The sequence below is a fragment of the Alligator mississippiensis genome, chromosome 4 (assembly GCF_030867095.1).
Source record: "Alligator mississippiensis isolate rAllMis1 chromosome 4, rAllMis1, whole genome shotgun sequence".
Classification (NCBI taxonomy): domain Eukaryota; kingdom Metazoa; phylum Chordata; order Crocodylia; family Alligatoridae; genus Alligator; species Alligator mississippiensis.
Window position 1 is genome coordinate 239,433,900 of NC_081827.1, and position 24,814 is coordinate 239,458,713.

At 40.5% G+C, this 24,814-nt stretch overlaps 1 protein-coding gene across 6 annotated transcripts in view; it reads left to right on the plus strand.

Moving 5' to 3' along the window:
• NCKAP5 (NCK associated protein 5) overlaps positions 1-24,814 on the plus strand; it is a 464,916-nt gene that overhangs the window by 303,357 nt on the left and 136,745 nt on the right. For all 6 annotated transcript variants that reach the window (XM_059727432.1, XM_019480457.2, XM_059727427.1 and 3 more), the window contains exons 6-7: positions 13,138-13,206; positions 20,966-21,004. In XM_059727432.1, coding sequence (XP_059583415.1) covers positions 13,138-13,206; positions 20,966-21,004 — 108 coding nt within the window. The remainder of the gene's footprint in view (positions 1-13,137; positions 13,207-20,965; positions 21,005-24,814) is intronic.

Consider the following 24,814-nt stretch of genomic DNA (forward strand, 5'->3'; position numbering starts at 1 on the left):
GGTTCCTCCCCTTCCTGACCAGCTCAGCAGGGAATGTTTATCACCCCTAACTCAGTGTTTATCAGCCCACAAAGAAAGCAACAGAGGGACATTACCAGCTATCTGTTGATTCTACCTTTGTCCCATGTGCCACAGTGTGAAGGTAGCCAGCATGTGGTCTGCTAGCTAATGTTGAGGTGTCTGTGAGGGACGGGGGAGTGCCTGCTTAGCACAGAGTGGGGAGGGGAGGGGACAGCAGAAGCCAGGCAGATGCCTGCAGAGACTGCTGGAACTGCAGCCAGGGAGCAGAAGGGAGGGGCCAGCCCTGCTGTGGAGCAGAGAGCCGCACCAGCCCAGAGAACATGCCGGGATGCTGGGGTGTCTGATTTAATTTAAACCAGAAAGGAGTCTGGGAGAGACATTGCATAAACTGGTTTGACCCAAATCAGTTAAGTCTGATACTACATACAACCAGGTTTATCTCAAACTGGTTTCAGCCATTCTCAAACTGGTTTATGTGCACTGAACATCTGTTCTGTTACAGGCTTAAACCAGTTTCACTTAAACTGGTTTATCTGTAATGTCTGTCCCTAGCCCAAGGGACTTAGCTTTAGCCCTTAAGTCACTAAGGTGGCAACTAGATCTGATCAAAAAATAAACTCCTAGCCTGATAAAATTCCTACAGTTCAAAATCTCCACCCATTGCAAATTGGAGTTAATCACTGACATTCAGACAGTGACCACAGACTGGATATTCTGAAATATTTTGTTTTAGAAACATTAAATATAAATGTTTATTTCACTAATGCCAGCAATGATGAATCAATATCTATGGAATATATAAATAGGTAACATTGTATATAAATATCTTGATATTAACATTTTAATTTTTTTAAATGTAAATGATTATGTTAAACTGAATGAGAAAGTCATAATACAGTAGTAAAAAAAGTCAAGACAAAATACTCAATTTAAATTAGACTCTTTTCAGGTGTTTTTGGTGGAAAAAATTCATTTAAATCAACATACCTTCATGAACTGTTTCAGTTTTCACCAAAGTTCATTTTTAGCTGCAAAATTGTTTGAATGGAAATTTTACAATCTACTCTAGTGGTGGATGTATTCATATAAGTTGTCAAACAGCTCTAATGAATACTTGATTGAATTCCACGTGGGGGGGGAAATATTGGTCTGAAGGAATTTTCTCCAAAGATTGTTTCTTAAAACATAGAGAAATGTAGCTACTCAGATAAACAAACCTCTAAATCAAAAGTATCAGTTATCCTTTTTGAATGGTAAATGAAGTGACTCTTCTGTGCATGTATCTGAATCTAATATAATGGTGTTATGCTATAAGTAAATGGGTATAATTTACAAAATGTTCTTAAAGACTATGGCCAGGGCTTATTATGTTTATGGCTTTGAATTTGTAACAAGTTTCACTTAAAGTTTTCAATGCTGCTACGCTTTTTAATAATATTTAGAGGTGCACTGATACATTGGTCCAATACTGGATCGGCAACGAGATAAAGAAAATTGACTGTATCAGAAATCAGCTTTTTTTGCCTGATGTGGCCAGTTAATGTGGCCCATAAATGCCCCATGCATGCACACATCCACAGTGCAATACATAGGTGGCAAGGAGCACTGCCCAACAGCTTGGAGAGCTTTGTCTAGCTGGTAGGTCTGTTGTGGTAGGAGGGGAGGGGAGAGGGAAGGGGCATGTTGGGGCAGATCAAGGCCCCTGTGGTGAGAGAGGAAGTGGGGCTGGGGCAAGGGCAGGCGCTGCCTAGCCAGGGTAAGTCATAGGATGGAGCTGCAGCTTGTCCAGGGGGTGCGAGGTGGGGACAGCTACCTGTGTGCCCCCGAATCTGTGTGGGGCAGGGCGGGTTGCCTCCGTGGGCTGTGGCTGGGGCAGTGCCAGGCTCTTCCCAGTGGGGGCAGGGCCGGGCTGCGCTTGGAGCCAATCAGAAAGTGCTTCAAGCTGGCGTTTGCTCACTTAGACGCTGTACAAAGAAATAAAAGAGCAGAGATTGAGGTAGTTTTGTACAATTTGTCAAAGCTAAATACACAAGGTTGAACACTGGAAAGCAAGCATTGATACATGTGCAAAATCACCTTTTTATTGAATAGCACCTGCTGTTCCTTGCATGAGCATTCAGCTTTCTGTCTTGTAATACAGCAGCACTGCCTGCAACATCATGTCCAGAAGAAATCAGGAAACTTCTTGGAGAATACCATATTTCCTCTCATACAACACACACCTTTTTTTCCAAAAACCAGCTGCTGGAAATAGTGGTGTATATTGTAAGTGAGAAATATGGTAGGGAGGAGTCCTGCTGATTATGGACAAAAAACAAAGTTACCTTTGCATATGATTCTCAGGGAACAGAACAACGAGCAGGCTTTGCTTCCTAGCTGCTGTGGCTCAGTGACTTATTAGAAGGGAATATATATAGTTTTAATACATTCTACCTTTCAAAAACAATATATGCTGGGGCATGCTGTGTGTGAGAAGATGCAGTACTTCCTGGTGTTAGTGCTCTGTTCGTTATTAGTTAATGCGAAAGCTTTTTGTTAGACTTGGTGACATCACTTTCCTGCACTAGCAACGCACACTGTACTTTATGCAACTTCAGAATGTTTTGGTTGATAGTACTGTATTGCCATTACTTGTGGAACTGCTTACACTCAGCTACCCCTCATCTCCAAAAACATACTGTTTGCCAAAACCAGTCTGGAAGAGTGATATCCTTCACAAATGTTATGTAGGGAGGTACATAGAATTTTTTTTTGTACATGGGTATCTTACTATAAATACGTTATACTCTGCAGATACCTGCAGTGTAAGCCATAGCACTGAGATTTTCTGTTTTCTACAATTTTCCAAAAAACCCCAAAAGACTATTATTGATATACTTGCTTATAGCTTCGGTATTTATTTGCTGGTAGATAAGCCTTGGCTTATAGTGCAGGCTATTTAGCTAGATCCTATTCCTAGCCTTCTTTTAAAATGTCAGCTCCAGACATTTCTGTAGTGTCAGGAGGGAAAATATTGAAGGTTTTAAAGGCTTGTCACTCTTAACTACCTTATAGTCACCAAAAATAAGAAAGAAGAATATTATGATTCTGGAGCCAGTTAAAAATATTAAGCCATGGCCACCGCATCCCTTGAAAGATCTCAAGAAAGCAAGGAAAATGGGATTTATTTTTTAAATTTTCCAGGAGGCAGCCTTGTCACTAATGGCTTGTGAACCTCAAATGGTTGGAGTTGGTTTGGTTGAGCCTTGTGAAATTCTAATATTTATCCAGCATAAGTAGATTTAAAAATAAAAGTCAAGTTTATCCCTCTTTCTCCCCCTCAAGTTAGGAAAAGGAAAAGAAAAATGACAAAATGAAGCAGAGCTCAGATATAATAATAATAATAATCCAGTTTTTCTGGGGCATTTTGAAGATCAGGGTTGATGTCTCTGTTGTGTCATATTTTCTTTTGCTAATTGGTGAATCAGTGGGATTAATTACTTGATTTCATCATTGAAATTGAACTTGACTTGTTTCTTTTGATAGAAGTCAGAAACTCTGCCTTAACCGAAAGGATAGACTGGATAGGGTAGATCGTCATGTTAGAGACCTGCTGCAAGAATGATCAGAAAGCAGGTCAGACGACGTTTTTAAAAGAACTGGAAATTTCCAAAGGCAATCAAAACTTGGGAAAAGCCAGAATTAAAGTTATCCCACGTAACCTCAATTTGGGCTCTTGAACATGTATGCAGTTACAGTGTTCCTTACATGATTTCATCCTGCCTCTTCAGTGCATGGGCTGAATGCTTCTCATGGAGTGGAACTGTTTGCTGGAAAAATAGGATGCGTATTGTTTATGGACAGGGTATTTTAGGAAGGGAAAAGACAGGCTTGTGGTTAAAGCCGTCGAATGAACTGCCCAAAAGAGAACATCTAGTGTAGATTTAGTTATATTGATGTAAAATGAACTGGGGAGCTGACATAAGCTATACCTATGGAAGCACTTATATAGTGATAAAACTAAGCTAGGGTTTTTATCAGCATATGTTGGTTCACACATGTCGCTAACATCACTTCTGGGAAGACTCCTGCCGACAGGGAAAAGCCAACATTAAAAAGGAGATGTAATTATTTTCTCAAAGGATGCATTGTTTCTTTCTTTTTAAGGCACAGAGAAAAAAAGATGAAGGAAAACCGGCCTGAAAAAGGCTCAGGTGGCCACCTGTTTCCATACCAGTGTCAAACGGAGAATGCCAAAGGACCTAAGGGATGCTGGCAACATTGCTCCTTTCCATACAGCTTATATACTTAGACTGATTAGTGCAGCTGTATACAGCTCTGAGCACAAAATGTATGAAATGATAGACCAAAAACATGAAAGAATTGCTGAGTGCATTTGAAGTACTTGGACAGCTCTTAATGTACTATACAGGGCATGACAAATGAGTGTCTGTGTAAATCAATAAACCTTTCTATAAAGGGACTAATGGTTTAGTATGAATAACAAGGAAGTGCACATGGTAACCAGTGCTCTAGCATTCTGTCAGTGTTTTTAAAGTTCACTGTCATAACTCTGTTCCCCTTGACCTTTATCAATGATACCTTCAAAGACTTCTGAGTTGCTAAGTTGACATACAACCTTTAAACCCTCATTTCCTTTTCCCTCAGTGCTGAGTTAATGTCTATTCTATTGTCCATACCCACCCCCCCCATCGGTTTGGGTTTCCTGAGTCCACTCTGTAGTGATTGGTTCTTGAAAGAAAATCGGTTTACATATGCTTTTCCTCTGTTCTTTTTTGTGGGAACTTCAGGGTTTTTATTGTCTTCCATTGGAATTACAGAAAGTCTTCACTACTTTTATGATAGAATCGTAAAAAAATAGTAGGATTGGAAGGGAAATCAGGGGGTCATCTAGCCCAACCCCCTGCTCAAGGTAGTATCAGCATGTATCTGTATAACCTGCTGTTAAAAATAGTCAAGGATACAGATTCCACAACCTCTCTGTCTTGGTCCAATGCTTTACCTCCCTTGTAGTCAGAAAGTTCTTTCTAATATCCAACTCAAACTTCTCTTGCTTTAATTTATGACCATTCTTCCTTGTCCATTCTGGCCACAGAGAATAATCTGTCACCATCCTCCACATCAGGCATTTGAAGACTATTATCAAATCTCTCCTTAGTCTTCTCTTCTCCAAACTAAGTAATCCTAACTCTTTTGTCTTAGCCTCATGTTTTCCAGACCTCTAATTACTTCTGTCACTCTCTGCTGGGTGTTTTCTAATTTTCCACATTTTATTGAAGTGAGAGGTTCAAAACTAGACACAGTATTCCAGGAAAAACCTGACCAGTGCTAAATATAGTGAAGCATTTCTATCAACACCCCTATTAATACAGCCTAGTATGCTGTTTTTTATTTGATTGATTGATTGTTTAGTTGGGTGTTTTGCAGGGGATTTTTTTTCTTTTTTTCTTTTCTTTTTATTGTGCAGCAAAAACACATTGTTGGTTCATATTCAGCTTATGGTCCACTATGATCCCTACATTTTCTTCTGCAGCCTAGCCAACCCATCCCCTTTCTAAATTTGTGCATATACTTTTTCCATCCCAAGTGCAGGACTTTGCATTCGTCCTTGTTGAATTTTACCTGATTGGTTTTGGACCATTTCTTCGGTTTACTAAGGTCATTCTGGATCCTAGTTCTGCCCTCCAGAGTGTCTGCAACTCCATCCAACCTAGTGACATCTGCAGATTTGTTAAGTGTGCACTCATCTTATACCCAAAGATCTCAAAGTGTGTAGTCAGCATAAACTAATAACTTGTGGTTCACAAAACCCTTACCCGGTAACAAAATATTGTTATCCTAGTTTTACTGAATGAAACATGAAAGCACATAAAGCTTCAGGGTAATTTTTCCAAGAATGTGAGACTTAAGAGTCTAAGTCTCACTTAGAAAGCACTCAAATCTTTCCGAAGAAAATAAAAGATACTTCCATGTGTGATGAATTAGAGGCATCCTCCCAAATAACCAGACCATGAACAATTTAGACCCTTGAGAACAAGAACCAAAATCTTGAAAAGTTTTTAGCAGTAGGTTGGAAGATTAGGGTATTGGTATCATATGATATCTGTCTTCTCGGTCTAGCTAGTGGAGAGCAACATGTTGATTACATTGTACTCCCCATGTGATTTTGAAGGTCAAACTAAAGTAGAACGTGAAAAGTGGAATCTAATAAGGATTGTCTAACACATTAAGCTTCATGGTAGTTAAAGCAAAGCTTTGTGAACTGAGCGGTTGTGTTGGTTGCAAATACAGGGGCCTGGAGGTTGGTTGGTATCCTGTGTGTGGTAGATGCACAGAAAGAATTATGAGTGGGATAGAGGCAGGGGTAGGGCTTCTTGGGTTGGCTGGAGAGGCCATGCTTATTTTGACTGTATTCAGTGAAATGGGACACTGTTGTGCAAATAAGATTACACCAAGAACGCATTGGACACACATCACTAATTTTTTACCCTTATGGAAACAACCTGCAAAGCCCCCAGTTTTGCTACCCAGGACAAAGTTGTGATTCTTTTTGTTTCTAGATTTCATCTTTCAACCAAAGATACCAAAATACATCACACACACACACATAGTTAACTACCATCAGCCTTTTACAAATGAAGTAACTTGAAGCACAAAGTTTGCATCTACACATTCACTGATGTGCTGTAGTTATTGCTCATTAAGTTTAGTTAAATGGTTAATCAAGTATTTGGTTAAACAAGTACTAAATCAGTGCACAGTAACTGGCACTGCTGCACAGTAGTGCCAGCGCATAGGTTTTACAGACTTTAATTGCACAGCAGCCTAATACTAATGCACAGTAGCATACTAGCACGGGTTTTTCCCAGCATGCTACTGCACAGTGTTATTAGGCTACTGAGCACTTAGCATCTCATGTAGATGCACCCAGAGTGATCTGCTTTAACTCCTCTAACAAATCAGTCTCTGTTACAAGAAAGACTAAGAACCTTTGTCTTGGCTAGGGACAGACATCACACATAAACTGGTTTAAATGATCAGAAACTGGTTTAAACCTGCAACAGAACATAAGTTCAGTGCACATAAACTAGTTTAAAAATGGCTGAAGCTAGTTTAAGATAAACGCAGTTGAATGTATATCAGACTTAATCAATTTGGGTCAAACTGGTTTAGGCAATGTCTGTCCCAGACTCCTTCCTGGTTTAAATTAAACCAAACTCCCCCAGCATCCCGTCTGGGCTCTCTGCTTCGGACAGCAAAGCTGGCCCAGCCTCCCCTCCCTCCCCTATTCTCTGGCCAGAGCTCTGACAGAGACTGCAGGTACAGCAGGTTCTGCCTGGCTTCCCCCTGCTCTTCCCCCCTACACCTTGCTGCTCAAGCACGTATCCTCCCCTCTCTCCCTCCCATGCATCTCCCACAGCATGGACCCCAGCCCCATGGATCCTAGGCACATGGTATGAAAGCTAATGCTGAGAGGTGTCCTTGTGTGTGTCTCTATGCAAGGGAAGGGAGGGCTGCTCTAGCACCCCCTCCCCCGGCTTGTAGCCTGAGCCACTGCAGGCATATGCCTGAATTTCTGATCCAGAGAGAATGTCTGTATGGTTACAAACTGGTTTAGCTTAGCCATGTTAGACTAACCTGCAAAGGTTGAATCAATTCAGGCTCAGACTTTTTGAATGCCTGTCCCTAGCCCTTTAGAAGATTCATCCTTTTCTTTTATAGCATTATGAACAGCAAGTCAGTTTGGATTAAGGAACTTTATACCCTCTATGCAATCAGAAAATATATAATCATATTCAAAGTGAACCAGAGGTTTTAGGAAATTGGAATTAGAGCACCTGCTTAAATTGAAAACATCCCCTTTCTCTCCTTGAAACTAGTCTGCTTCTGATATGGGAAATAAATGACAAAACTTACATTGACTTCAATAGGAAATGGATCAGGACCTTGGTCTGCCAAGTGAGCAACCTATTTTTAATAATCCTCTTAAGTGAATGACCCAGTCATTATCATAGAGCAAAAAAGATATAAAACTGTTCTACAAAAATCATGAAAAGGACAAAGAGTTCTGAACTGGCCTAAAAATATTTTCAGCTTTGCTGGGGTTATTATAAGTCTTTCTCACTCTCAAAAGTGGATCAAATTTAGAGTTGAGTAAGTCTCGAGTAATTACTGTATCCTGGCAAGAGCATCAATACCAGCTAACCCCTATTTTATACAAAGTAATCTAAAATTTTCACTTTCTAATTGATTTTCTGTAAATTCAGTCTTAAAATTTAGAACAAAGTTGTCTCTAATTAAGGCAGTTGAAAGCTGCTTAGCATTATCCAATCCCTGATTTAAAACCTTGTTTTTTTTCTCTGTTTGGAGTGTATTCTATAGCAGAAACCATTTTCTTCCAATTTGGCGATTTGAAACACATATCCTCTCTCCTGGCATCAGTAGAATATTGTAGTATCTTTATAGCCTGCAAAGCAAAATGTAATGATTCATCTAATGGCAAATTATGTTGCAAAGTAGGTTCGGCTGACTGAATCATACTGTACACTAGGGACTAACATCCCAACAGGAAAATGCTTGCCCACAGTCTAAGCAAGTACTAGCAGTGGCATGTGCATTGGTTTCTAGTTTTGTATGCCATGCTTCAGCAGGTTTGAGTTAGTATTTTGTTTTTAGGTTTTTAATCTGTTTGTATGTAATGGGACATAAGGAAAATGTGCAGAAATCTTTGGAATAAAAAAACCCCAGCATTTAAAACCAGAAACCACTGCAGAAATCAGTCAGTTGATACCTAAGGGAGTTCTGTCTTCAGTAATCTTCCAGCTTCCTTTCCTCTGATTTATGGACTCTCTTCCTAAGTTATGTCAGGGCTGTGAGAAGTGGGGACTGAAGAAGAAGAAGATGGAACTCCTCTATCATTATTTCTGGAGATGGTAAACATGGCATAGTTTCCATTGTGTAGGGGTCATCCACATAGTATAGGTACAGCTTGCAGTCTTGTCACGTGCACACGCACAGTGCATCCGAGGCACAGTGTAATAGAGTTCCTCAGAGAGAGGAAATTGGTTTGCTTAACGGACTCCTTGGGCATATCTACACAAGATTTTATGTCACCATAGCAATTCACTACAGCGACATAACATCCACAGTTGTCTACACATGACCAGCAGCTACTTCACCATAGTGGTGCACTCCCCCATTATAGTGCACCGCTTCAGTGAAGTAGCTGCTAAAAATAACCATGCACTGCAGATATGGTGCAGTACAGGCAGTTACTGCACCATGCTTTAATACTTCCTTTTGGAAGTATTTGGAAGCATGGCACAGTAACAACATCACCATACGGCAATGTGTAGATGTACCCCTTGTCAGATAGTTATAAGGACTGATGCTGTTTGACTCCACATGAATCCAACAAGCTTTTCTTAGCCAGAAGGTGTCTTGGGGGTTTAGGACAGAAGAATCATTAGGATTCCCATCAGAGAACACCTTGGGGAGAAAGGCTTGGATGTCAAGAGTGATGGAAGACTTCCAGAATTCTCTGAGATTCAGCTCTTCAAAAGAGAGAGCACATGGGTTTCCCTATTGTAAAAGGAGATTTGTGTTGGTTTTTTTTAAACTACGCTCTACTCCCAGTTTTCTATATACATAATTTGGGGGTGAGCTTGGGTAACTACTAAGTGTTTTGTTGCCGTATGGTGTATATAAACTATTGGTCTTTGATCCTCCCGGGGATTGGCATAACAATCTTAAATGAAGGCAGTGAAGTGTTCCCTTCCTGGCTCAGTTCTCATTACAGAAATGCCAGATAAATGGGAATGATTTGCTCAGCAATCAAGGAGCACAGAAACCAAGCTACCATGGACTGGATTACATCCTTTCAGTACATATTGAAAGCCACTGGTGTGAAAATGTTTGTATTATACAGATGTTTCCACTGTGGCTGGCTAGGAGGAAAAATGTGCTACTTATTTCTAATGCTGTCAAACTCAAATTTCCTAATTTTCGTGGTGTACTCATCAAAAGTAGTTGCTGAAATCTGATATTCAGCAAAAGGATTCAGGCGATCTTAGCTTCCATGTTTCTATATCACAGAGTATGAGACAAGATGCTTAAAAGAAATTCAGGGAACTCTTCTGATAGTTTTTACTCTGTGCTGTGCAACTATATGTTGTTGTTGTAGTCTAGACATGGATACAGTCTTCAAACTTCCTATTTTAGGGATAGATCATATGTAGCTATTAATGTTGATGAGCTATTAATGTTGATGTAGCTATTAATCTTGACTCATCAAGATTAATCCCAGAGAGGTCTTGTTTGAGCGGATGCCCAATATGAATAAGTATTGCACAATCTAGCATTTTAGACGACAGACAGAAGTTACATATAAACCAGTTTAAGTGATTAGAAACTTGTTTAAATCTGTAAGAGAACAGAAGTTCAGTGCAGATCAACCCGTTTAAAAATGGCTGAACCTGGTTTAGGATAAACCTGACTGAATGTAGTATCAGACTTAACTGATTTAGGTCAAACTGGTTTACAGAATTTCTGTCCCAGAACCCTTCCTGGTTCAAGTCAAATCAGAGTCCCTCAGCATGCTTTGCAGCCTTGGGCTGTGCTGTGCTGTGCTGTGCTGTCTCCTCCAGTGAGCAGGGCTGGCCCACCCCTCTGTTCCCTAGCTGGAGCAGTGAGGACTAGCTCACTGGCCTCACTGGCCCTGCAAGGCAAACTGTGGCTGGGGTCTGAGGCCAGGAAAGGGGGGTTAAACTCACCTTTCCCCAAGTACAGAGCTGCCCTGCCCTGCCAGCTTAGTGCTGGCTGCAACTGGACTACAAATCCCAGAGGCACCTAGAAGCAGGAAGAGGAAGTGATATGCAACCCTGCAGAGTCCTGCTGCTGTGATTGTAGACTGCAAATCCTAAAGGCCTCAGGAGCAGCAGAAAGAGGCACAGCCCATGCTGGCTATGTATCAGAGAGCCGTGCTCTAGCATCCCCTGGCTTCTGGCTTGAGCCACTGCAGGCATGCGGCTGCATTTCTTTAATCAAAAATGAATGCCTGTTCATTTGCTTATTGGTTCAATCTTTGCAACATAGACTAACCTGCAAAGACTGAATCAATTCAACCTTGGGGTTTTTGATTGTCTGTACTTAGTCTTAATGACTGTGTCAGAGCACTAAGGTGCTGGATGTACATTTCAGAGTAATGTTCATAGGAAGATATTGACTTTTATCTTTTACCCATCAAGATATAACTTCATATGGGTAAATTTTATTCTGAAGCCTGTAGGTATGTGCCAGTAAGAGTAAACTTGTAACATGGAGCAGCCTGTTCGGCACAAAGAGCTGTTTAACAGTACAACTCCCAAGCTCTTACTGCTTCTTTTGTTACTCCGGTTTCTGCTTTTACTTGTACTTCTGGTTTGGTAGTTACTATTGCACCTTATTCTGTCAAGTGTCAGCACTCTGCAGAAACTTCTAGATTCTCTTGTACTCATAGGTTGCATCAACGGGTTTTTTTCTGTGACTCCAGTAGGATACAGATATTTCAATTTCTCTCCTGATAGATGACTTTCCATGTGTCTTTTGTGTGCTGTTGATTCTGTAAAATGATTTAGAAATGTATGTGTGATCTTTATATATTACTCTCTCTTTTCCTTCTTACCTTAGTTTTTGTCTGTGTTTTAAAATACTAGCTAATTATGAACAGACACCTTTCTCTCCCAGCATCTTCTCTTGAGCTATATTTTATTTTGAAATTAGCTAATTACAGATTTACATGGTTAGGCTGATGATTACATTATTTTTAGAAACAACTAAAACTGTCCCTGTAGGTTACATCAGTTAACTGTCTCTAGAATGGCAAATATTAGCCAAATAGTGACCATTTTATCTTAACTACAATTCTTTTGGAATCCCATTCGTTAAGCTTTTATGGATTGACCGAGCAGTAAAAGTGAAGCAAGCATTGTAAATTGTGTAATGGTTGTAATTATCTGAATGTATTGATTGTGGTGTTATGGTTACATGTTGTGAAGTTATGAGTGGGAGGCAGGTAGAGCGCACAGATTCTCAAAGCCAGCTTTAAATTTTATATTTCAGGTTTTCATTTCTGAGAGAGAGAACAGAAACCCTGCCCTTGTTTCATAGATTTCATAGACATTAGGGCTGGACGGGACCTCGGAAGATCATCAAGTCCAGCCCCCTGCCCAAAGGGCAGGAAGTCAGCTGGGGTCATAGGATCCCTTGTTTAAAGCTGATGTATTTGTACCTAGTACAGTTGGGGAAATTCTTCTTTCCCTATGACAAGAGTTCCCCAAACTGAAGGCCAAATTATGCAGAATAATACATTGATTTAATGCAATTTAAATGTTAAGGCCAGATTGTGCTGCTTTTTCATGTGCATTATGCAAAAATCTGAGAGTGGTGGATAATTACAGACAGATTAAAACCAAGGAAAACTTTGTAATGTTTAAACTGACATTTGTTAGAGTAAAATTTATTAATTGACTTTCAGATTTCATTTATAAAGTTCCTTTTCACTGTTGTAATAACATACTCTCACATGTGTAGAATCAGCAGATTAAGGAATTAATTTTCTGATCAGAGAATATAAGGTACCCATCACTTATTATAGGAGCACTATATACACAGTTCTACATTACAGCAGCCTCTGGGTTATGGCTTATAAGAAATTGTAGAAATAAAAGGTGTAAAGGGCTCCCTTTCACTTTGCCCCCTCACTGGAGTAGATTCCATTTTTCTCCAGATATTTTCTCCACACAGCTTATAAATTAACCATAACGGGAAAGCTGATGTATAAATATATTTTGCAGTGCTTCACAGCCATGCTTTTTCACATCTTGCAAAACTAGATCATAAACATGCTTAGAACATCAGTGTTGGTATTTTTTAAATTGCAGTGTATTTGTTTGGTAATTTCATAATGCTAATGCTGTTTCCCTTTTTATTAATAACTTACAGGAAACATGTTTGGTATTTTTTAAAAGATGTTTGTGGAGCTTGAGAATATATATATGGAAAAGAACTTGAATGAGTTAACATGCCACACAACATACCCATTGACTCATTTGCATTATTTGTTGTATCCCGCTACAGGCAGAGAATTCAGCATTGGCTCTGGAAAATGAAAATCAAAGACAACAGTATGAAAGGTGCCTTGATGAGGTAAGCTAAATGGAAAGGTCTTATGACATAGCACCTTAATACTAGGGTTCCCTCTCTCACTCACAAAGTTTACATTTATTCTTCAGTTTCTCATTATCTCAATCTAATGAGATGATTATTATCTCATTAGAAATTATCTCCATCTAATGAGATAATTGCTCAGTGGCATCTCATAACATCATACTTAGCACTACCAGTGCAGGGCATACTTTTTTGACCTTGCCTTCTCTAGCATAAACACTCTTGTCCTTTGGCTTGAGAAGCTAGCCAAAAAGTGAGGCTTTACAGGCTTATATTTCATTAGGGGAAGAAAATGACCCCACAGGTCATGGATGTATTTAGTGGACTCTGGTGTTTATAGAGATCTAGACAAACAACAGCAAGTGATTTACTTGTTCAGAAATCCCAAACTCTATCTTTCTTTCATGTTCCAGACCAAAAGCACCATGTCTCCACAAATTCACAACTGCTTTCCCCACTGCCTGTTCTCTTTCTCACCATCAGCACACAACACTTGACAAATGAACCTCTAGCTGCAATATTTGCAATCAGGAGACTCCCACCCTCCCAGTCTATGTGGCTTAGCTTCGGATTAGGGCTTGCCATTTACAATTAGAGAGTGCAAGTCATTCATCAATTATTACATGACCGTGATGCACATTCTAGTGGCCTCTGGCTCGGGGTTTATAAGGCCTTAGCATTGGTTCCATTGTTTCCAGCTGTCACTATAAAAAGGTCCAAAAGAAAGGTGTATCTTATACATTAAAGCCAAGGAAGAAAAATAATTGATATCAGATGCTGCTAACATGAAGACACCATAATTTTGTCCTGGTGGATAGCTTCTAGGGCAGCATCCCCACATGCAGGGGTGTGCACTTGCAGTGGCACAAAAAGTAGCGGCACAAATGTTTGCTGCTGCACATGCCCCTGCACCTGTGCTGTGGTGTAGGGCATAATGCCTCACCTTGGGCAAACTGCCCATTCCCTGCTTCTCGCAGCCCATGTCATGCTGGAGGAGCTGGGGTGGACCTAGAAGAGAGTAGACATTCTGGCCAGCAGCCAGAGTCTCCCAGAGCTGTGCCACTTGAGGTTTGAGGCACCGCAGACCACACATATGCTCTGATCTGGGTACACCCTAGGTGTCTGATAAAGCCCGAAGATGCCGGAGGAGTTGGCAGCTCCAGGTATTAAAAAACAAGGAAGAGAGTGTGTGGCAGTACAGACCAACAAGTGTTGCCCAGCTCCCGCGTATGCTGGGACCCACCACAAGGCCTCAAGGGGCCACTGAAGAAGGGGGCTGTAGTGACCCACCTTCTCTTCTGCCATCCTTCCCTGTGCTTCCCCCCCAACCCCGTTGTCTCAGTCCTTCAAGAAATTCTGTACTGTAGTCCCTGCTCTTTACTCTCTAGTGACCAAGGAAGACCACTTAAGTAGGAGTGTCCTAATGCCGACCCCTTTTCTCATGCACCGAATCTCCATACCACTTTCTCCATCCTGTGGATGCTGTCTTCTCCATTAAGGATTGTGTGTGAGAAACCCTTCCAGGCTTTCTGATCACCATGTTGGATATGGATTTTTTCCCACAATTTTATCACTAGACAGTCCCTCTTTTGTTAAAAAATGTCTGTTTTCTAAGGCTCTGGCTTGAGGCTTCCCTCTTCAGGGTTTTTATTAACAGCCCAACTTTTTCCTGCTGAATTCTTCTTCTTTGGACCTTACTTTGGGTTAGATTCTGGCAGGTTCTTCACCACCCAGGACCAGAAACCAGAGGCTGTGATCAGTGTCCAAATTTCAGTAGCTCAGCCATATGCTAGAGAATTTCCCAGTCCATGATAATAATTATTCTTAGTTGCCCAAAGGGAATTGGGTTGATTGTAAACATGCTGTACCTGGATCCAATAAATTCTCTTAGCCTCATAGGCTAGGAACAGAAGTTACACATAAACCGGTTAAGTGATCAGAAACTGGTTCACAGAGTTTACAGAAGTTTAGGGCTGGAAGGGACCTTGTGATATCATTGGGTCCAACCCTCCTACTCTAGGCAGGAAAGACTGCTGGAGTCAAATAACCCCAGCAAGGTGTGTGTCTAGTCTCCTTTTTAATATCTCCAGGATGCGTGCACCACCCCTGCTGGGAGTCTATTCCAGACTCTGGTCACACGAACTGTGAAGAAGTTTTTCCTTATATCCAGTCAGAAACATTCATCTAGGAGTTTATAACCATTCCTTCTGGCTTCCCCCTCAGGTGCTTTGCTGAACAGTTGTTTGCCTAGTTCCTGATGCTCACCCCTGATATATTTGTAAGCTGCCACCAAGTCTCCCCAAAGTCTTCTCTTTTTTAGGCTGAACAGTCCCATAACTGTCAGCCTTTCCTTGTGTGTCTTGCTCTTCGGGCCTCTAATCATACGAATGGCTCTTCTCTGGACTCTCTCAAGCTTCTCCTCATTCTTCTTGAAATGGCGCCCAGAACTGGATGCAGTACTCCAGCTGCGGCCTCACCAATGCCAAGTAGAGCAGGGGAATAACTTCCTTAGTTTTGCTTGAGTTTCATCGGTTGATGCATGCCAGCGTATTATTTGCTTTGCTAACTGTAGCATTACACTGGCGGCTCATATTCATTTTATGGTCAATTATGACCCCCAGGTCCCTTTTGGACATGGTGCTAGCTAGCCTAGCACCACTGAGCCTGTAAGTTTGTTGTGGATTTTTCCTCCTCAGATGGAGCACCTTGCACTTCTCAGTGTTGAACAGCATCTGGTTCTGGTCCGCCCATCTAACTAATCTGTCTAGGTCTGCCTGGATCATCAGCCTACCCTGATGCATGGCCACGCTTTCCCACAGCTTAGTGTCAGCAGCAAACTTTACCAGTGTGCTTTTCACCCCCACATCAGGATCATTGATGAAGCTGTTAAAAAGCAATGGTCCAAGTACTGAACCCAGGGGACGCCACTGTCTACTTTCCACCAGGTCAACACAGATCTGTCTATTAGTACTCTCTGGGTCCGACCTCGAAGCCAGTTTCCCACCCATCTGACCATTGAATTGTTGATCCCATAGTCCCATAGTTTTACCTTGAGAGCCTCATGGGACATCAAATCAAAATCCTAAAGTCCAAGTAAATGACGTCGACCTTATCTCCTTTATCCAAGTGGTGAGTAACCTGGTCGTAGGAGTTGAGGTTAGTCAGACATGACCTACCCACAACAAAACTGTGCTGGCTGTCGGGGTTTAAACCTGTAACAGAACATAAGTTCAGTGCATAGAAACCAGTTTCAAAATGGCTGAAGCTGGTTTGAGATAAATCTGGTTGAATGTAATATCAGACTTAGCTGACTGAGCTCAAAGTGGTTTCTGCAACTTCTGTCCCAGACCCCTTCCTGGTTTAAGTTAAACCAAAGTCTTCCAGCATCCCAGCATACTCTGCAGCCCTGGGCTGGGCTGTCTGCTCCAGCAGAGCAGGGCTGGCTCTGCCCCTCTGCTCCCTAGCCAGAGTGGGAGTGGGAAGTGGCAGGAGTGTGGCCCAAAGGGCAAGCACCGGGTGGACCCCAGCTCAGGTCCATGCCACTGAGACAGGGACGAGGGGAAATAAATCCCCTCCCTGGCCAGTTCACTTGAGGCTACTACCAGGGCTGGCCACGGCTCCCCCAGCACAGCTTCCCTACAGCTGAGGGGACACTCTAGCATCCTTCAGCTTCTGGCCTGAGCCACTGCAGGCATGTATCTGCATTTCCCGAATTAAAAATTAATGTCTATTCAATTGCAAATTGATTCAATCTGGGCAGGTTAGAGTAACCTGCAAAGATTGAATCAGTTGAGGCTCCAGTTTTTTGAATGCCTGTCCCTAGCCATAGAAAGACTTGGGCATCTTTCTCCAGGCAGACAATAGAGGTACATATCTATCATGGTATGATCTCAACAGGTCGAAAGGAAAATTCTGAACCAGTGTGCATTGCATCCTCTTGTGCTCTAACCCACACAGAAGGGCATTTTGTAATCTGTCAGACATTTCTTTGCCCTTAAATCAGAGTACTAGTGATTGCAAAGATGGGCTATAAGATACTGGACTGGTTGGAGGGAGCTGTCAGTGTTCTTCAATACTAGGCTCTTCAAAGCTGAGCTCTACTCCACAAATCACTGCTCCTTGTCTAGGCAGGTGAGGGTTGGGCAAGACAGCCATGCTCACCTAGTCAGAGAGGAAGTTTTCAATCTCAGCAGTGGAGTCTGCCTTTGACCACTTATGCATCCCCAGCAAAAGGTTTTGTGAAGCTGTTTCCCTATCATCACCCTAACCAGTAATGCTCCCCAGTATGTATGCTGATTCAGTACACACAAAAACACAAAGCAAAATTTCAATCAAACGACCTCTAATTTTCTGTGTAGCAAAAAACCTGCTAGATCTCATTTTCAAAACCTGTGAATGTAGTCTTTCATACCCTTTCTCTCTCCTCCTTCTCCTCATCTCTATCATTAAGTCATTCCTTGTAGTTTTTTCTTCATTCATTTGATATCCTACATTTAATCTTTCCATGTGAATATTTGCCCCTGTAACAAAATAACTCATGCTCCATGACCCTCATTGAAGAAGAGGCTAGATAAACATTTATCTGAGATAGTTTAGGAATTGTCCACTTTGCATTTGTGCATGGGGTTGAATTAGATAAACCTTGGGGTCCCTGGCAAACCTATGACTCTGTGAACATTTTCACAATAAAACTCAACCAAACTTCTATTCATCAATGGCAAACCTTAAAGGGTTTAATTCTTTATGAATTCTACAAAATATTCACAGATTTTAAATTAATTACCCGTTTCTAAAGTACACATATGAATATCTTTGGAATAGTATTTGAAAGTAAATAACATTGAAGCTTGCTAATGCTATCCACACCAGAAAAAGTTCATTTGTTTAAGATTCAGAAATATACTGTAAACCTATCTCTCCTGTCTCTAGAAACATAATGTAAGAAACAGGATTATCTTCTTTTACCTTTGGGGCTTGAGTTTTACATGCTTAATCCTAGTTTCCTGTTTTGTAATTTGACTGTCAGTTTATTGGCAAGAAGTACTATAATGTTTATTCACATAATTGTGCCAGCTAAGATTGCTGTCAAGCTTGACTATACCAAGGTATAGGAAATCATACAAATTACCACCTTAGTGGTAGATGATAGCTTTAAATTATGCCTTATTAATGTTGTTATACACTTCAATTAGTTAAACTAAAATATAGAGGCTTTTCCAATATTCATTTTATTACTCTGAGAATTATAGAAAAATATGTTAAACTTCTGTTCAATACATTTGCAATTTGTAAATGCTGCACAAAGCCATACATGAGAGAAATGGTTCTGCAAATGTATGTATGCTTAGTACAGTAGACATTTCAAAAATAAGTGACACTGATATTTTTTCACGTAAGTTTGACTCATTATTTCTGCTACTTCCTCTCCAAACCACGGCATAATATATTTATGCAAACGTAACTGTGCAAGGAAACGGTGTAACATACTCTTTTATCTCTTGTGTTATGATCCACAAAAAGAAAATTAATCTAAAATACTTAGTTGTGGCGGTATAAGGAAAGGCAAACAAGGTGAAGGCTGGCACTGCTCTCTACTGTATAACAGGACTTCTGTATTATATTCTGTGCTTTTTCTGTGTTAACAAAGAGACTTGCAAAGTCATTTTAAGATCTGCAGTTTACTAAGCACCCATGGTTCTAACAAAAGTGGTTATCCATTACCTATAAAATCTGGCTGTAAGCTAAGATTTCCCATTTAAAAAAAAATAAGGATTGTATCGACCTCACAGGCATGTGATTGCATGCTCTAATTTATTGCCATTCTCAAGTGATAGCAGTACAGGTACAAGGTATGATTGCAGTTAGCAAATACTTCCCTTTTCCACATATAATTACGTAGACTTTATTAGAGGAAAAGGATGAGAACCTTTAAGCTCTGGGAATGTGGATATTACTTTAATTGGTGACTGTCTTCAGTGCAATTCCTAAATAAGCAACAGTAGCTGTAGAATCCTATCGTGCAGACTTCCAGCTTGTCTGAGTCCACCGCCTCTGCTTTAAAATATCAATCAGAGAACTGTGCTTGAAAAATCTTACAGGGACAGAATTTTCTAGCTGCAGTGCTTAAAACAATATGATGGTATCCTGATGTTCAGATAAATTGAGTGCCCGCCCTTCCTATTGGGATCAGCATGAGTTGTGGGTCATTAGCAGCTGTGAATATCAAGCGACTTTCATTGAGATGCCTAACTTCAGTCACCCACACTGGAAAATGGTATTCAGCTGGGGGATTATTCCATTTGCACTACTGAGTGCAGTATAAAGCCATGAGAAAATTTTGTAAACAATTTTGTTGCTACTGATTTGTACACACTTCAAAGAACTTTGTAGTCCTTCTTGCTAAAGTAACTCCACGTCAGGAAGTAAAGACATAATGTATTAGATGTGGTCTGTTCAATTTTCAGGTAGAGCAAACAGACATTGAAAGTACATGCCAGAAGGAACACTGTTAGATGTGGACTAAAAGCCCATAGGGCAACACACATGGATTTCAAAGATAACACATTTAGTCCTGTGGGTTATTACAGTTCTAATATTAGTCTGTGTCTTCTGTTAAATCATGTATAGAGCTATTATATGTGACCCTTGTTCCACAGGTTTCCTTAAGTTAGGGACTAGTTTGAGAAAAGAATTGATAGTAGGCAGTTTTATGAGAATATGAATCAAATCCAACTTTTGGATCTAAAAGAATGGAATTATTTACAGAAATAAATTAGCTTCAGCTTTCTGCTCCTGACTCAATTCACATGAACAGTCTTATTTTTTTTTTAAATTGACTACCTTTAGGGAAAGTCAGTGCAGATTTGCACTTCCAAAAGACAGCCTTGTGTATTATATTGTAAGATTAAAAAAAAATTGTACTGTAAATTGCAACTGGAGCCTCTTGATACATGCTAGTTATGTCGATGATTATGTTACCCGTCTATAAGATTGCTGAGTGGAATTTGAACAAACATATTGCAAATGTGACAATATGTGTATGTACAGCTTCAAATTACATTTGATTATGGCAACACTAAAATGAAACATTTATGTAAAGGCATCAACAAGAGAAAATATTTTTCTTTCTCAGTGTCAGGTGTAAATGAGAGGATGTTTGTACAAAATAAATAAATTTAAAAATTCCCTGTTGAATATACAGTACTACTAATCAATGGCATGTAATCTGATTCAAGTCAATTAGACTGTGTGTTGTGAATGCCTCCCAACCACATTTTGGTGTCAGTAGGTATTTTAATTTTCTGTGGCATTTCATGGTATCTGCCTGTCATGATAGATGTACTATTTTGTCAATATTGAATCAAAAAACAATTAAGCTTTATGAAACCATTCATGCCCATGTCCTCACCTGATGCATTTCATCTCCTCTGAACTCACTACATCTATGCTCATGTACACTAGCCAGAAATATGACCCTCTGATTGTCATTGTCATCTCCCTCCTGCTTTAGATTAGAGAAGTAAAACAAACATGTATAATGTCATTCTGGAGTTTTTAAGATTCTTTCTAATGGAGTTGAGGCTACATGTTATAACCTACATTATAGACATCTCCATAAAAAATTCTTACTTAAGGGTGAATGTTGTGGGGCAAAACAGTGAGATTCCTCAAAAAGGGTGTATCCATCGCAAAAAAAAAAAAATCAATATTATATACTCATCTATTTTATTTCTTTCAGGTAGCCAATCAGGTTGTTCAAGCTCTACTTACTCAAAAGGTGAGTTGCTTCTCCGATTATGGCATGTTGTAAAGTGCTAGATGCTGACCGTTGAATAAGAGAATGCACATTTAGACATAAGAACTTTTTTTTTAAAGAATGCGTGCACAAATTTCATGAACACAAGTGCAAAATTTCAAGATATAACTTATGTTCCTCTTGCAACAACAACAACTATCTATGAACCTGGATACCTCAGAAGATTGATAATGGAATACATCACTGCATGCCCTTAAATACCTAGAATTTTCCTGTCTAGAGTCAGGAAGGCCTGAATGTCCTTCCCGTCTGATGGCTCAACAATCCATTCAACAATGGTTAGTTCTCTCTCCTAGTCCAGTTCCTGTTTCTCCAAGTCCAGTTTAGGAAAACATTATTGCATTTGTCACTACTTGGCCCTCTTGTTTCTCTCAAACGAATGTAAGGATCAAATGGGAGATCCTGCGCTCCGAAAGGGGCAGTGGGAAGGCCCCGGTATAAGTGCATGTTCATATAGTATAACAGATGTGAAGGAAGAGGTTCTTTCTCTTCCCGCTCCCTGTCCTGTGGAATTGTGCAAACTTGTATCTCTGCTCTACAGCAGGTGCACAGAAGGAATTTGCAGGTATATGTGTGGGAGTATCCCATTTATAGTCATTGATTTTACAGACTGTACAGATCCCCAAAACCAAATGACAAATGATGGGAGGAATTAACAATGTATTCTGCTTCTTTATACTTAGTAGCTATGACCATAGAAAGACTCTGCACCTGCTACTGCAGATGGGGATTCATTACTCAGTTTTCCATTACTGAGTCTTTTAGGTTTGAGTGCAGATCAAAGCCTTTGGCTCTGTGCTCAGAATACCACTTTACAGAGCTCTGGACAAAAAAAACCTACATGCTAAAACCTAGAAATGATCTATGGAGTTCAGATATAAGCCAGGGCTGCATAGGGAAGTTTGCACTTTGCTGTCCATACTATATTCTACATATAGTTACAGGACTACAGTCTCCGGAGCTGTCACTATTACCCTTCGTGAACAATATTTCAGCTATGCTAAAGGAAGGCCAAAGTCAATGAGTTTATTATTTTGTGTATCTTAACTGGAAACAGAGGCTGGTCCTTGAGTGTAAACACGAAACCTGATTTGTTTTGTAATATAAAAACATGAGTGATAAGGTGTTTTCTGAAGGGTTGCTTTCAATATAGTAATCTCTCATTTAGGAAGCATTATGGTGTTTTCCATATGAGGAGAAAAGCTGAATCTCTTTGCAGTAGGAGGCAGACATGTTGATGACAACATACTTCCCTAGCAGTGAAAACGCCCAGACCCACTAGAAGCCAAGGAACTCACATGGATATAATAAAAAAGGATTTGAATATATTTAGTAAAGTGATTTACTTAGTATTGATGAGATGTAACAGCTGCTTACCTACTACTGAGTAATACCAGCTAATATAATATCCATAGAATGATGAAAATGGGTACTCTTCTAAATGCTAATAAATAATAACTGTTACAGTACTTCTAACAGCATTCATATGAGTCCTTTTACCAGAAAGGACAGGAAAACAATAGTGTATAATAAGAAATTGGACTATTTGAGTCGGTCACAAATTGGTAGCTATACAAATCCAAGTAATAACTAGTAAACAGATAAATCTACTGTAGTCCAGCTAAGCAGTAAGATGCAGCAAGTCATGGCAGGGTGAGGTAACACACCTCTGGGGCCGAGAGAAGCATGAAGAGAAGCAGAGAGTTTTCAAAGATTCAAGAAGACTAATAAGGCACAGTAACATGTATTGTGTGTGTTTTATTGTGGATTTGAAATTACACATCCAGGATTAATTTTTGTTTAAATTAAGTGTATTCTGTAATAAAGTACTGTACACACAACATTATATGAGGAAACTGTGAGTCCACTGAGGGATGCTGGTGACACAAACTGAGAGAGCAGAGCCTGAGTGATTTATCAATGTCAGTGAAACCTTGAGACAGAATTGCAGTCTTAAATGTGCACTTTTGGAGTATATCATTTGTTATACTACATACGGAGTTCCTCTAGTGTGCATAGCTGTTCACCAGGAATATGGAAAAAAATGTGTTCATTTGAGAATTGTCCTGAATTAGCCTCAGAGCAAAAATTCACCACTTTATGCAACAAAATGATATGGGTTTTCTTCCTCCTCAAACAGCAAGTTTTACCTCTGGGAAATTTAAGAAGTCATAAAAACAACAAAATTATTTTGAGATAATAGGGCTGAAGGTTTTCTTAAGACCTGGATCAGCGTTGTGAAATTGAAGTTTACAGTCTATAATAGATCTGTTTCATGATGTGTGGATCCAACATCTGCACGCCATCCTGAGACACTAGAGAACATCCATATTCTTCACTCTAGGGTCTGCTGAACTATTCAGTGTTTTTCCTCACTTAAGAAATGATCTCTTGATGTTGACTCCCCAGCCAGCTATCACTGTGTTTCCAACCTCCCTTTTTTGGGTAAGATCATTGAATGGGTAGTCACCTGACCACTCAAGGCACATCTGGATGCTATCACATTGCTGAACCTTTATCAGTCTGACTTTTGTCCTGGTATAGCACAAAGACTATGCAAAAAGCCTTGGCAACAGTTTTTTGCTTGGAAATCGACAGGGAAAATTGTGCCCTGTTGAGCTTACTAGGCCTTTCAATGGCCTTTGATACAGTTAACCATGAAATGCATTTATGCAGTGTGGTGGGTTTTTTGCTAGAGTGCTCTTAATGAGCAATGGTAATGAGCAAGTGCTTATCTTTTTCCCTTGGGACCTTTCCTGTGGGGTCCTCCAGGGCTCCATCTTGTTGCCACTCCTGTTCAACATGTATATGAGACTCTTATGCAAGACTGTGCAGAGATTTGGAGTGAGGTGCCCTTAGTAGGCTGGTGACAGCCATCTCTCTTTCTCATCTGACCCAGGCTTCATAGTCTCCGTCCTTATCCTCTGCCTGCTTTCAGTTGGGGACTGCATATGAGTGAACCAATTGAAGCTGGATCCAGACAAAACAGAAGTGATGGTGGTTGCCAGAGTCTGTGATTTGTGGTAATAAGGGTATCTAATCTATCACTGAATGGGTTCAGCCTTCCCTCACTACACCTGGATTTTCAGGTAACATTAATGGCTATGAGTACCTTTCACCATTTGGTGAGAAGGCTCCAATCCTGTCTTGTCCAATCCTCACCTTGCCACCTCACCAATCTTAAAAAGGCTTTCACCCAACAAGGACACTCCTCCAGAGAGATAATTCGCACATTTGAAAGAGCCACCTGGATACCATGTGTAGAATTCATAGTTTCATAGTTTCATAGTAGCTAGGGTCAGGAGGGACCTGATCAGATCATCTAGCCTGACCCCCTGCCACAGGCAGGATTGAATGCTGGGTTCACAAGACCCCAGACAGGTGATCGTCCAACCTCCTCTTGAATATGCCCAGGGTAGGGGCGAGGACCACTTCCCTGGGAAGTTGGTTCCAGATTTTGACCACCCTAACTGTAAAATATTGCCTTCTGATCTCCAACCTAAACCTATTCTCCATCAGCTTATGACCATTGTTCCTTGTCACCCCAGGTGGTGCTGGGGAGAAAAGAGCTCTGCCTATTTGCTCTTGATCTCCCCTGATGAGCTTGTATTGCTGCAGTACAGAAGAACCCTCTCCCCCCCACAAATCACGTACCACTGGTCTTGACATATCACCCCTCCCTTGAACCCATACGGAAAATCCTCAGACAATTGCCACCCATATTAGAAAGAGACCCTATCCTTAAAGAGATCTTCCCAGAACCACCCATCC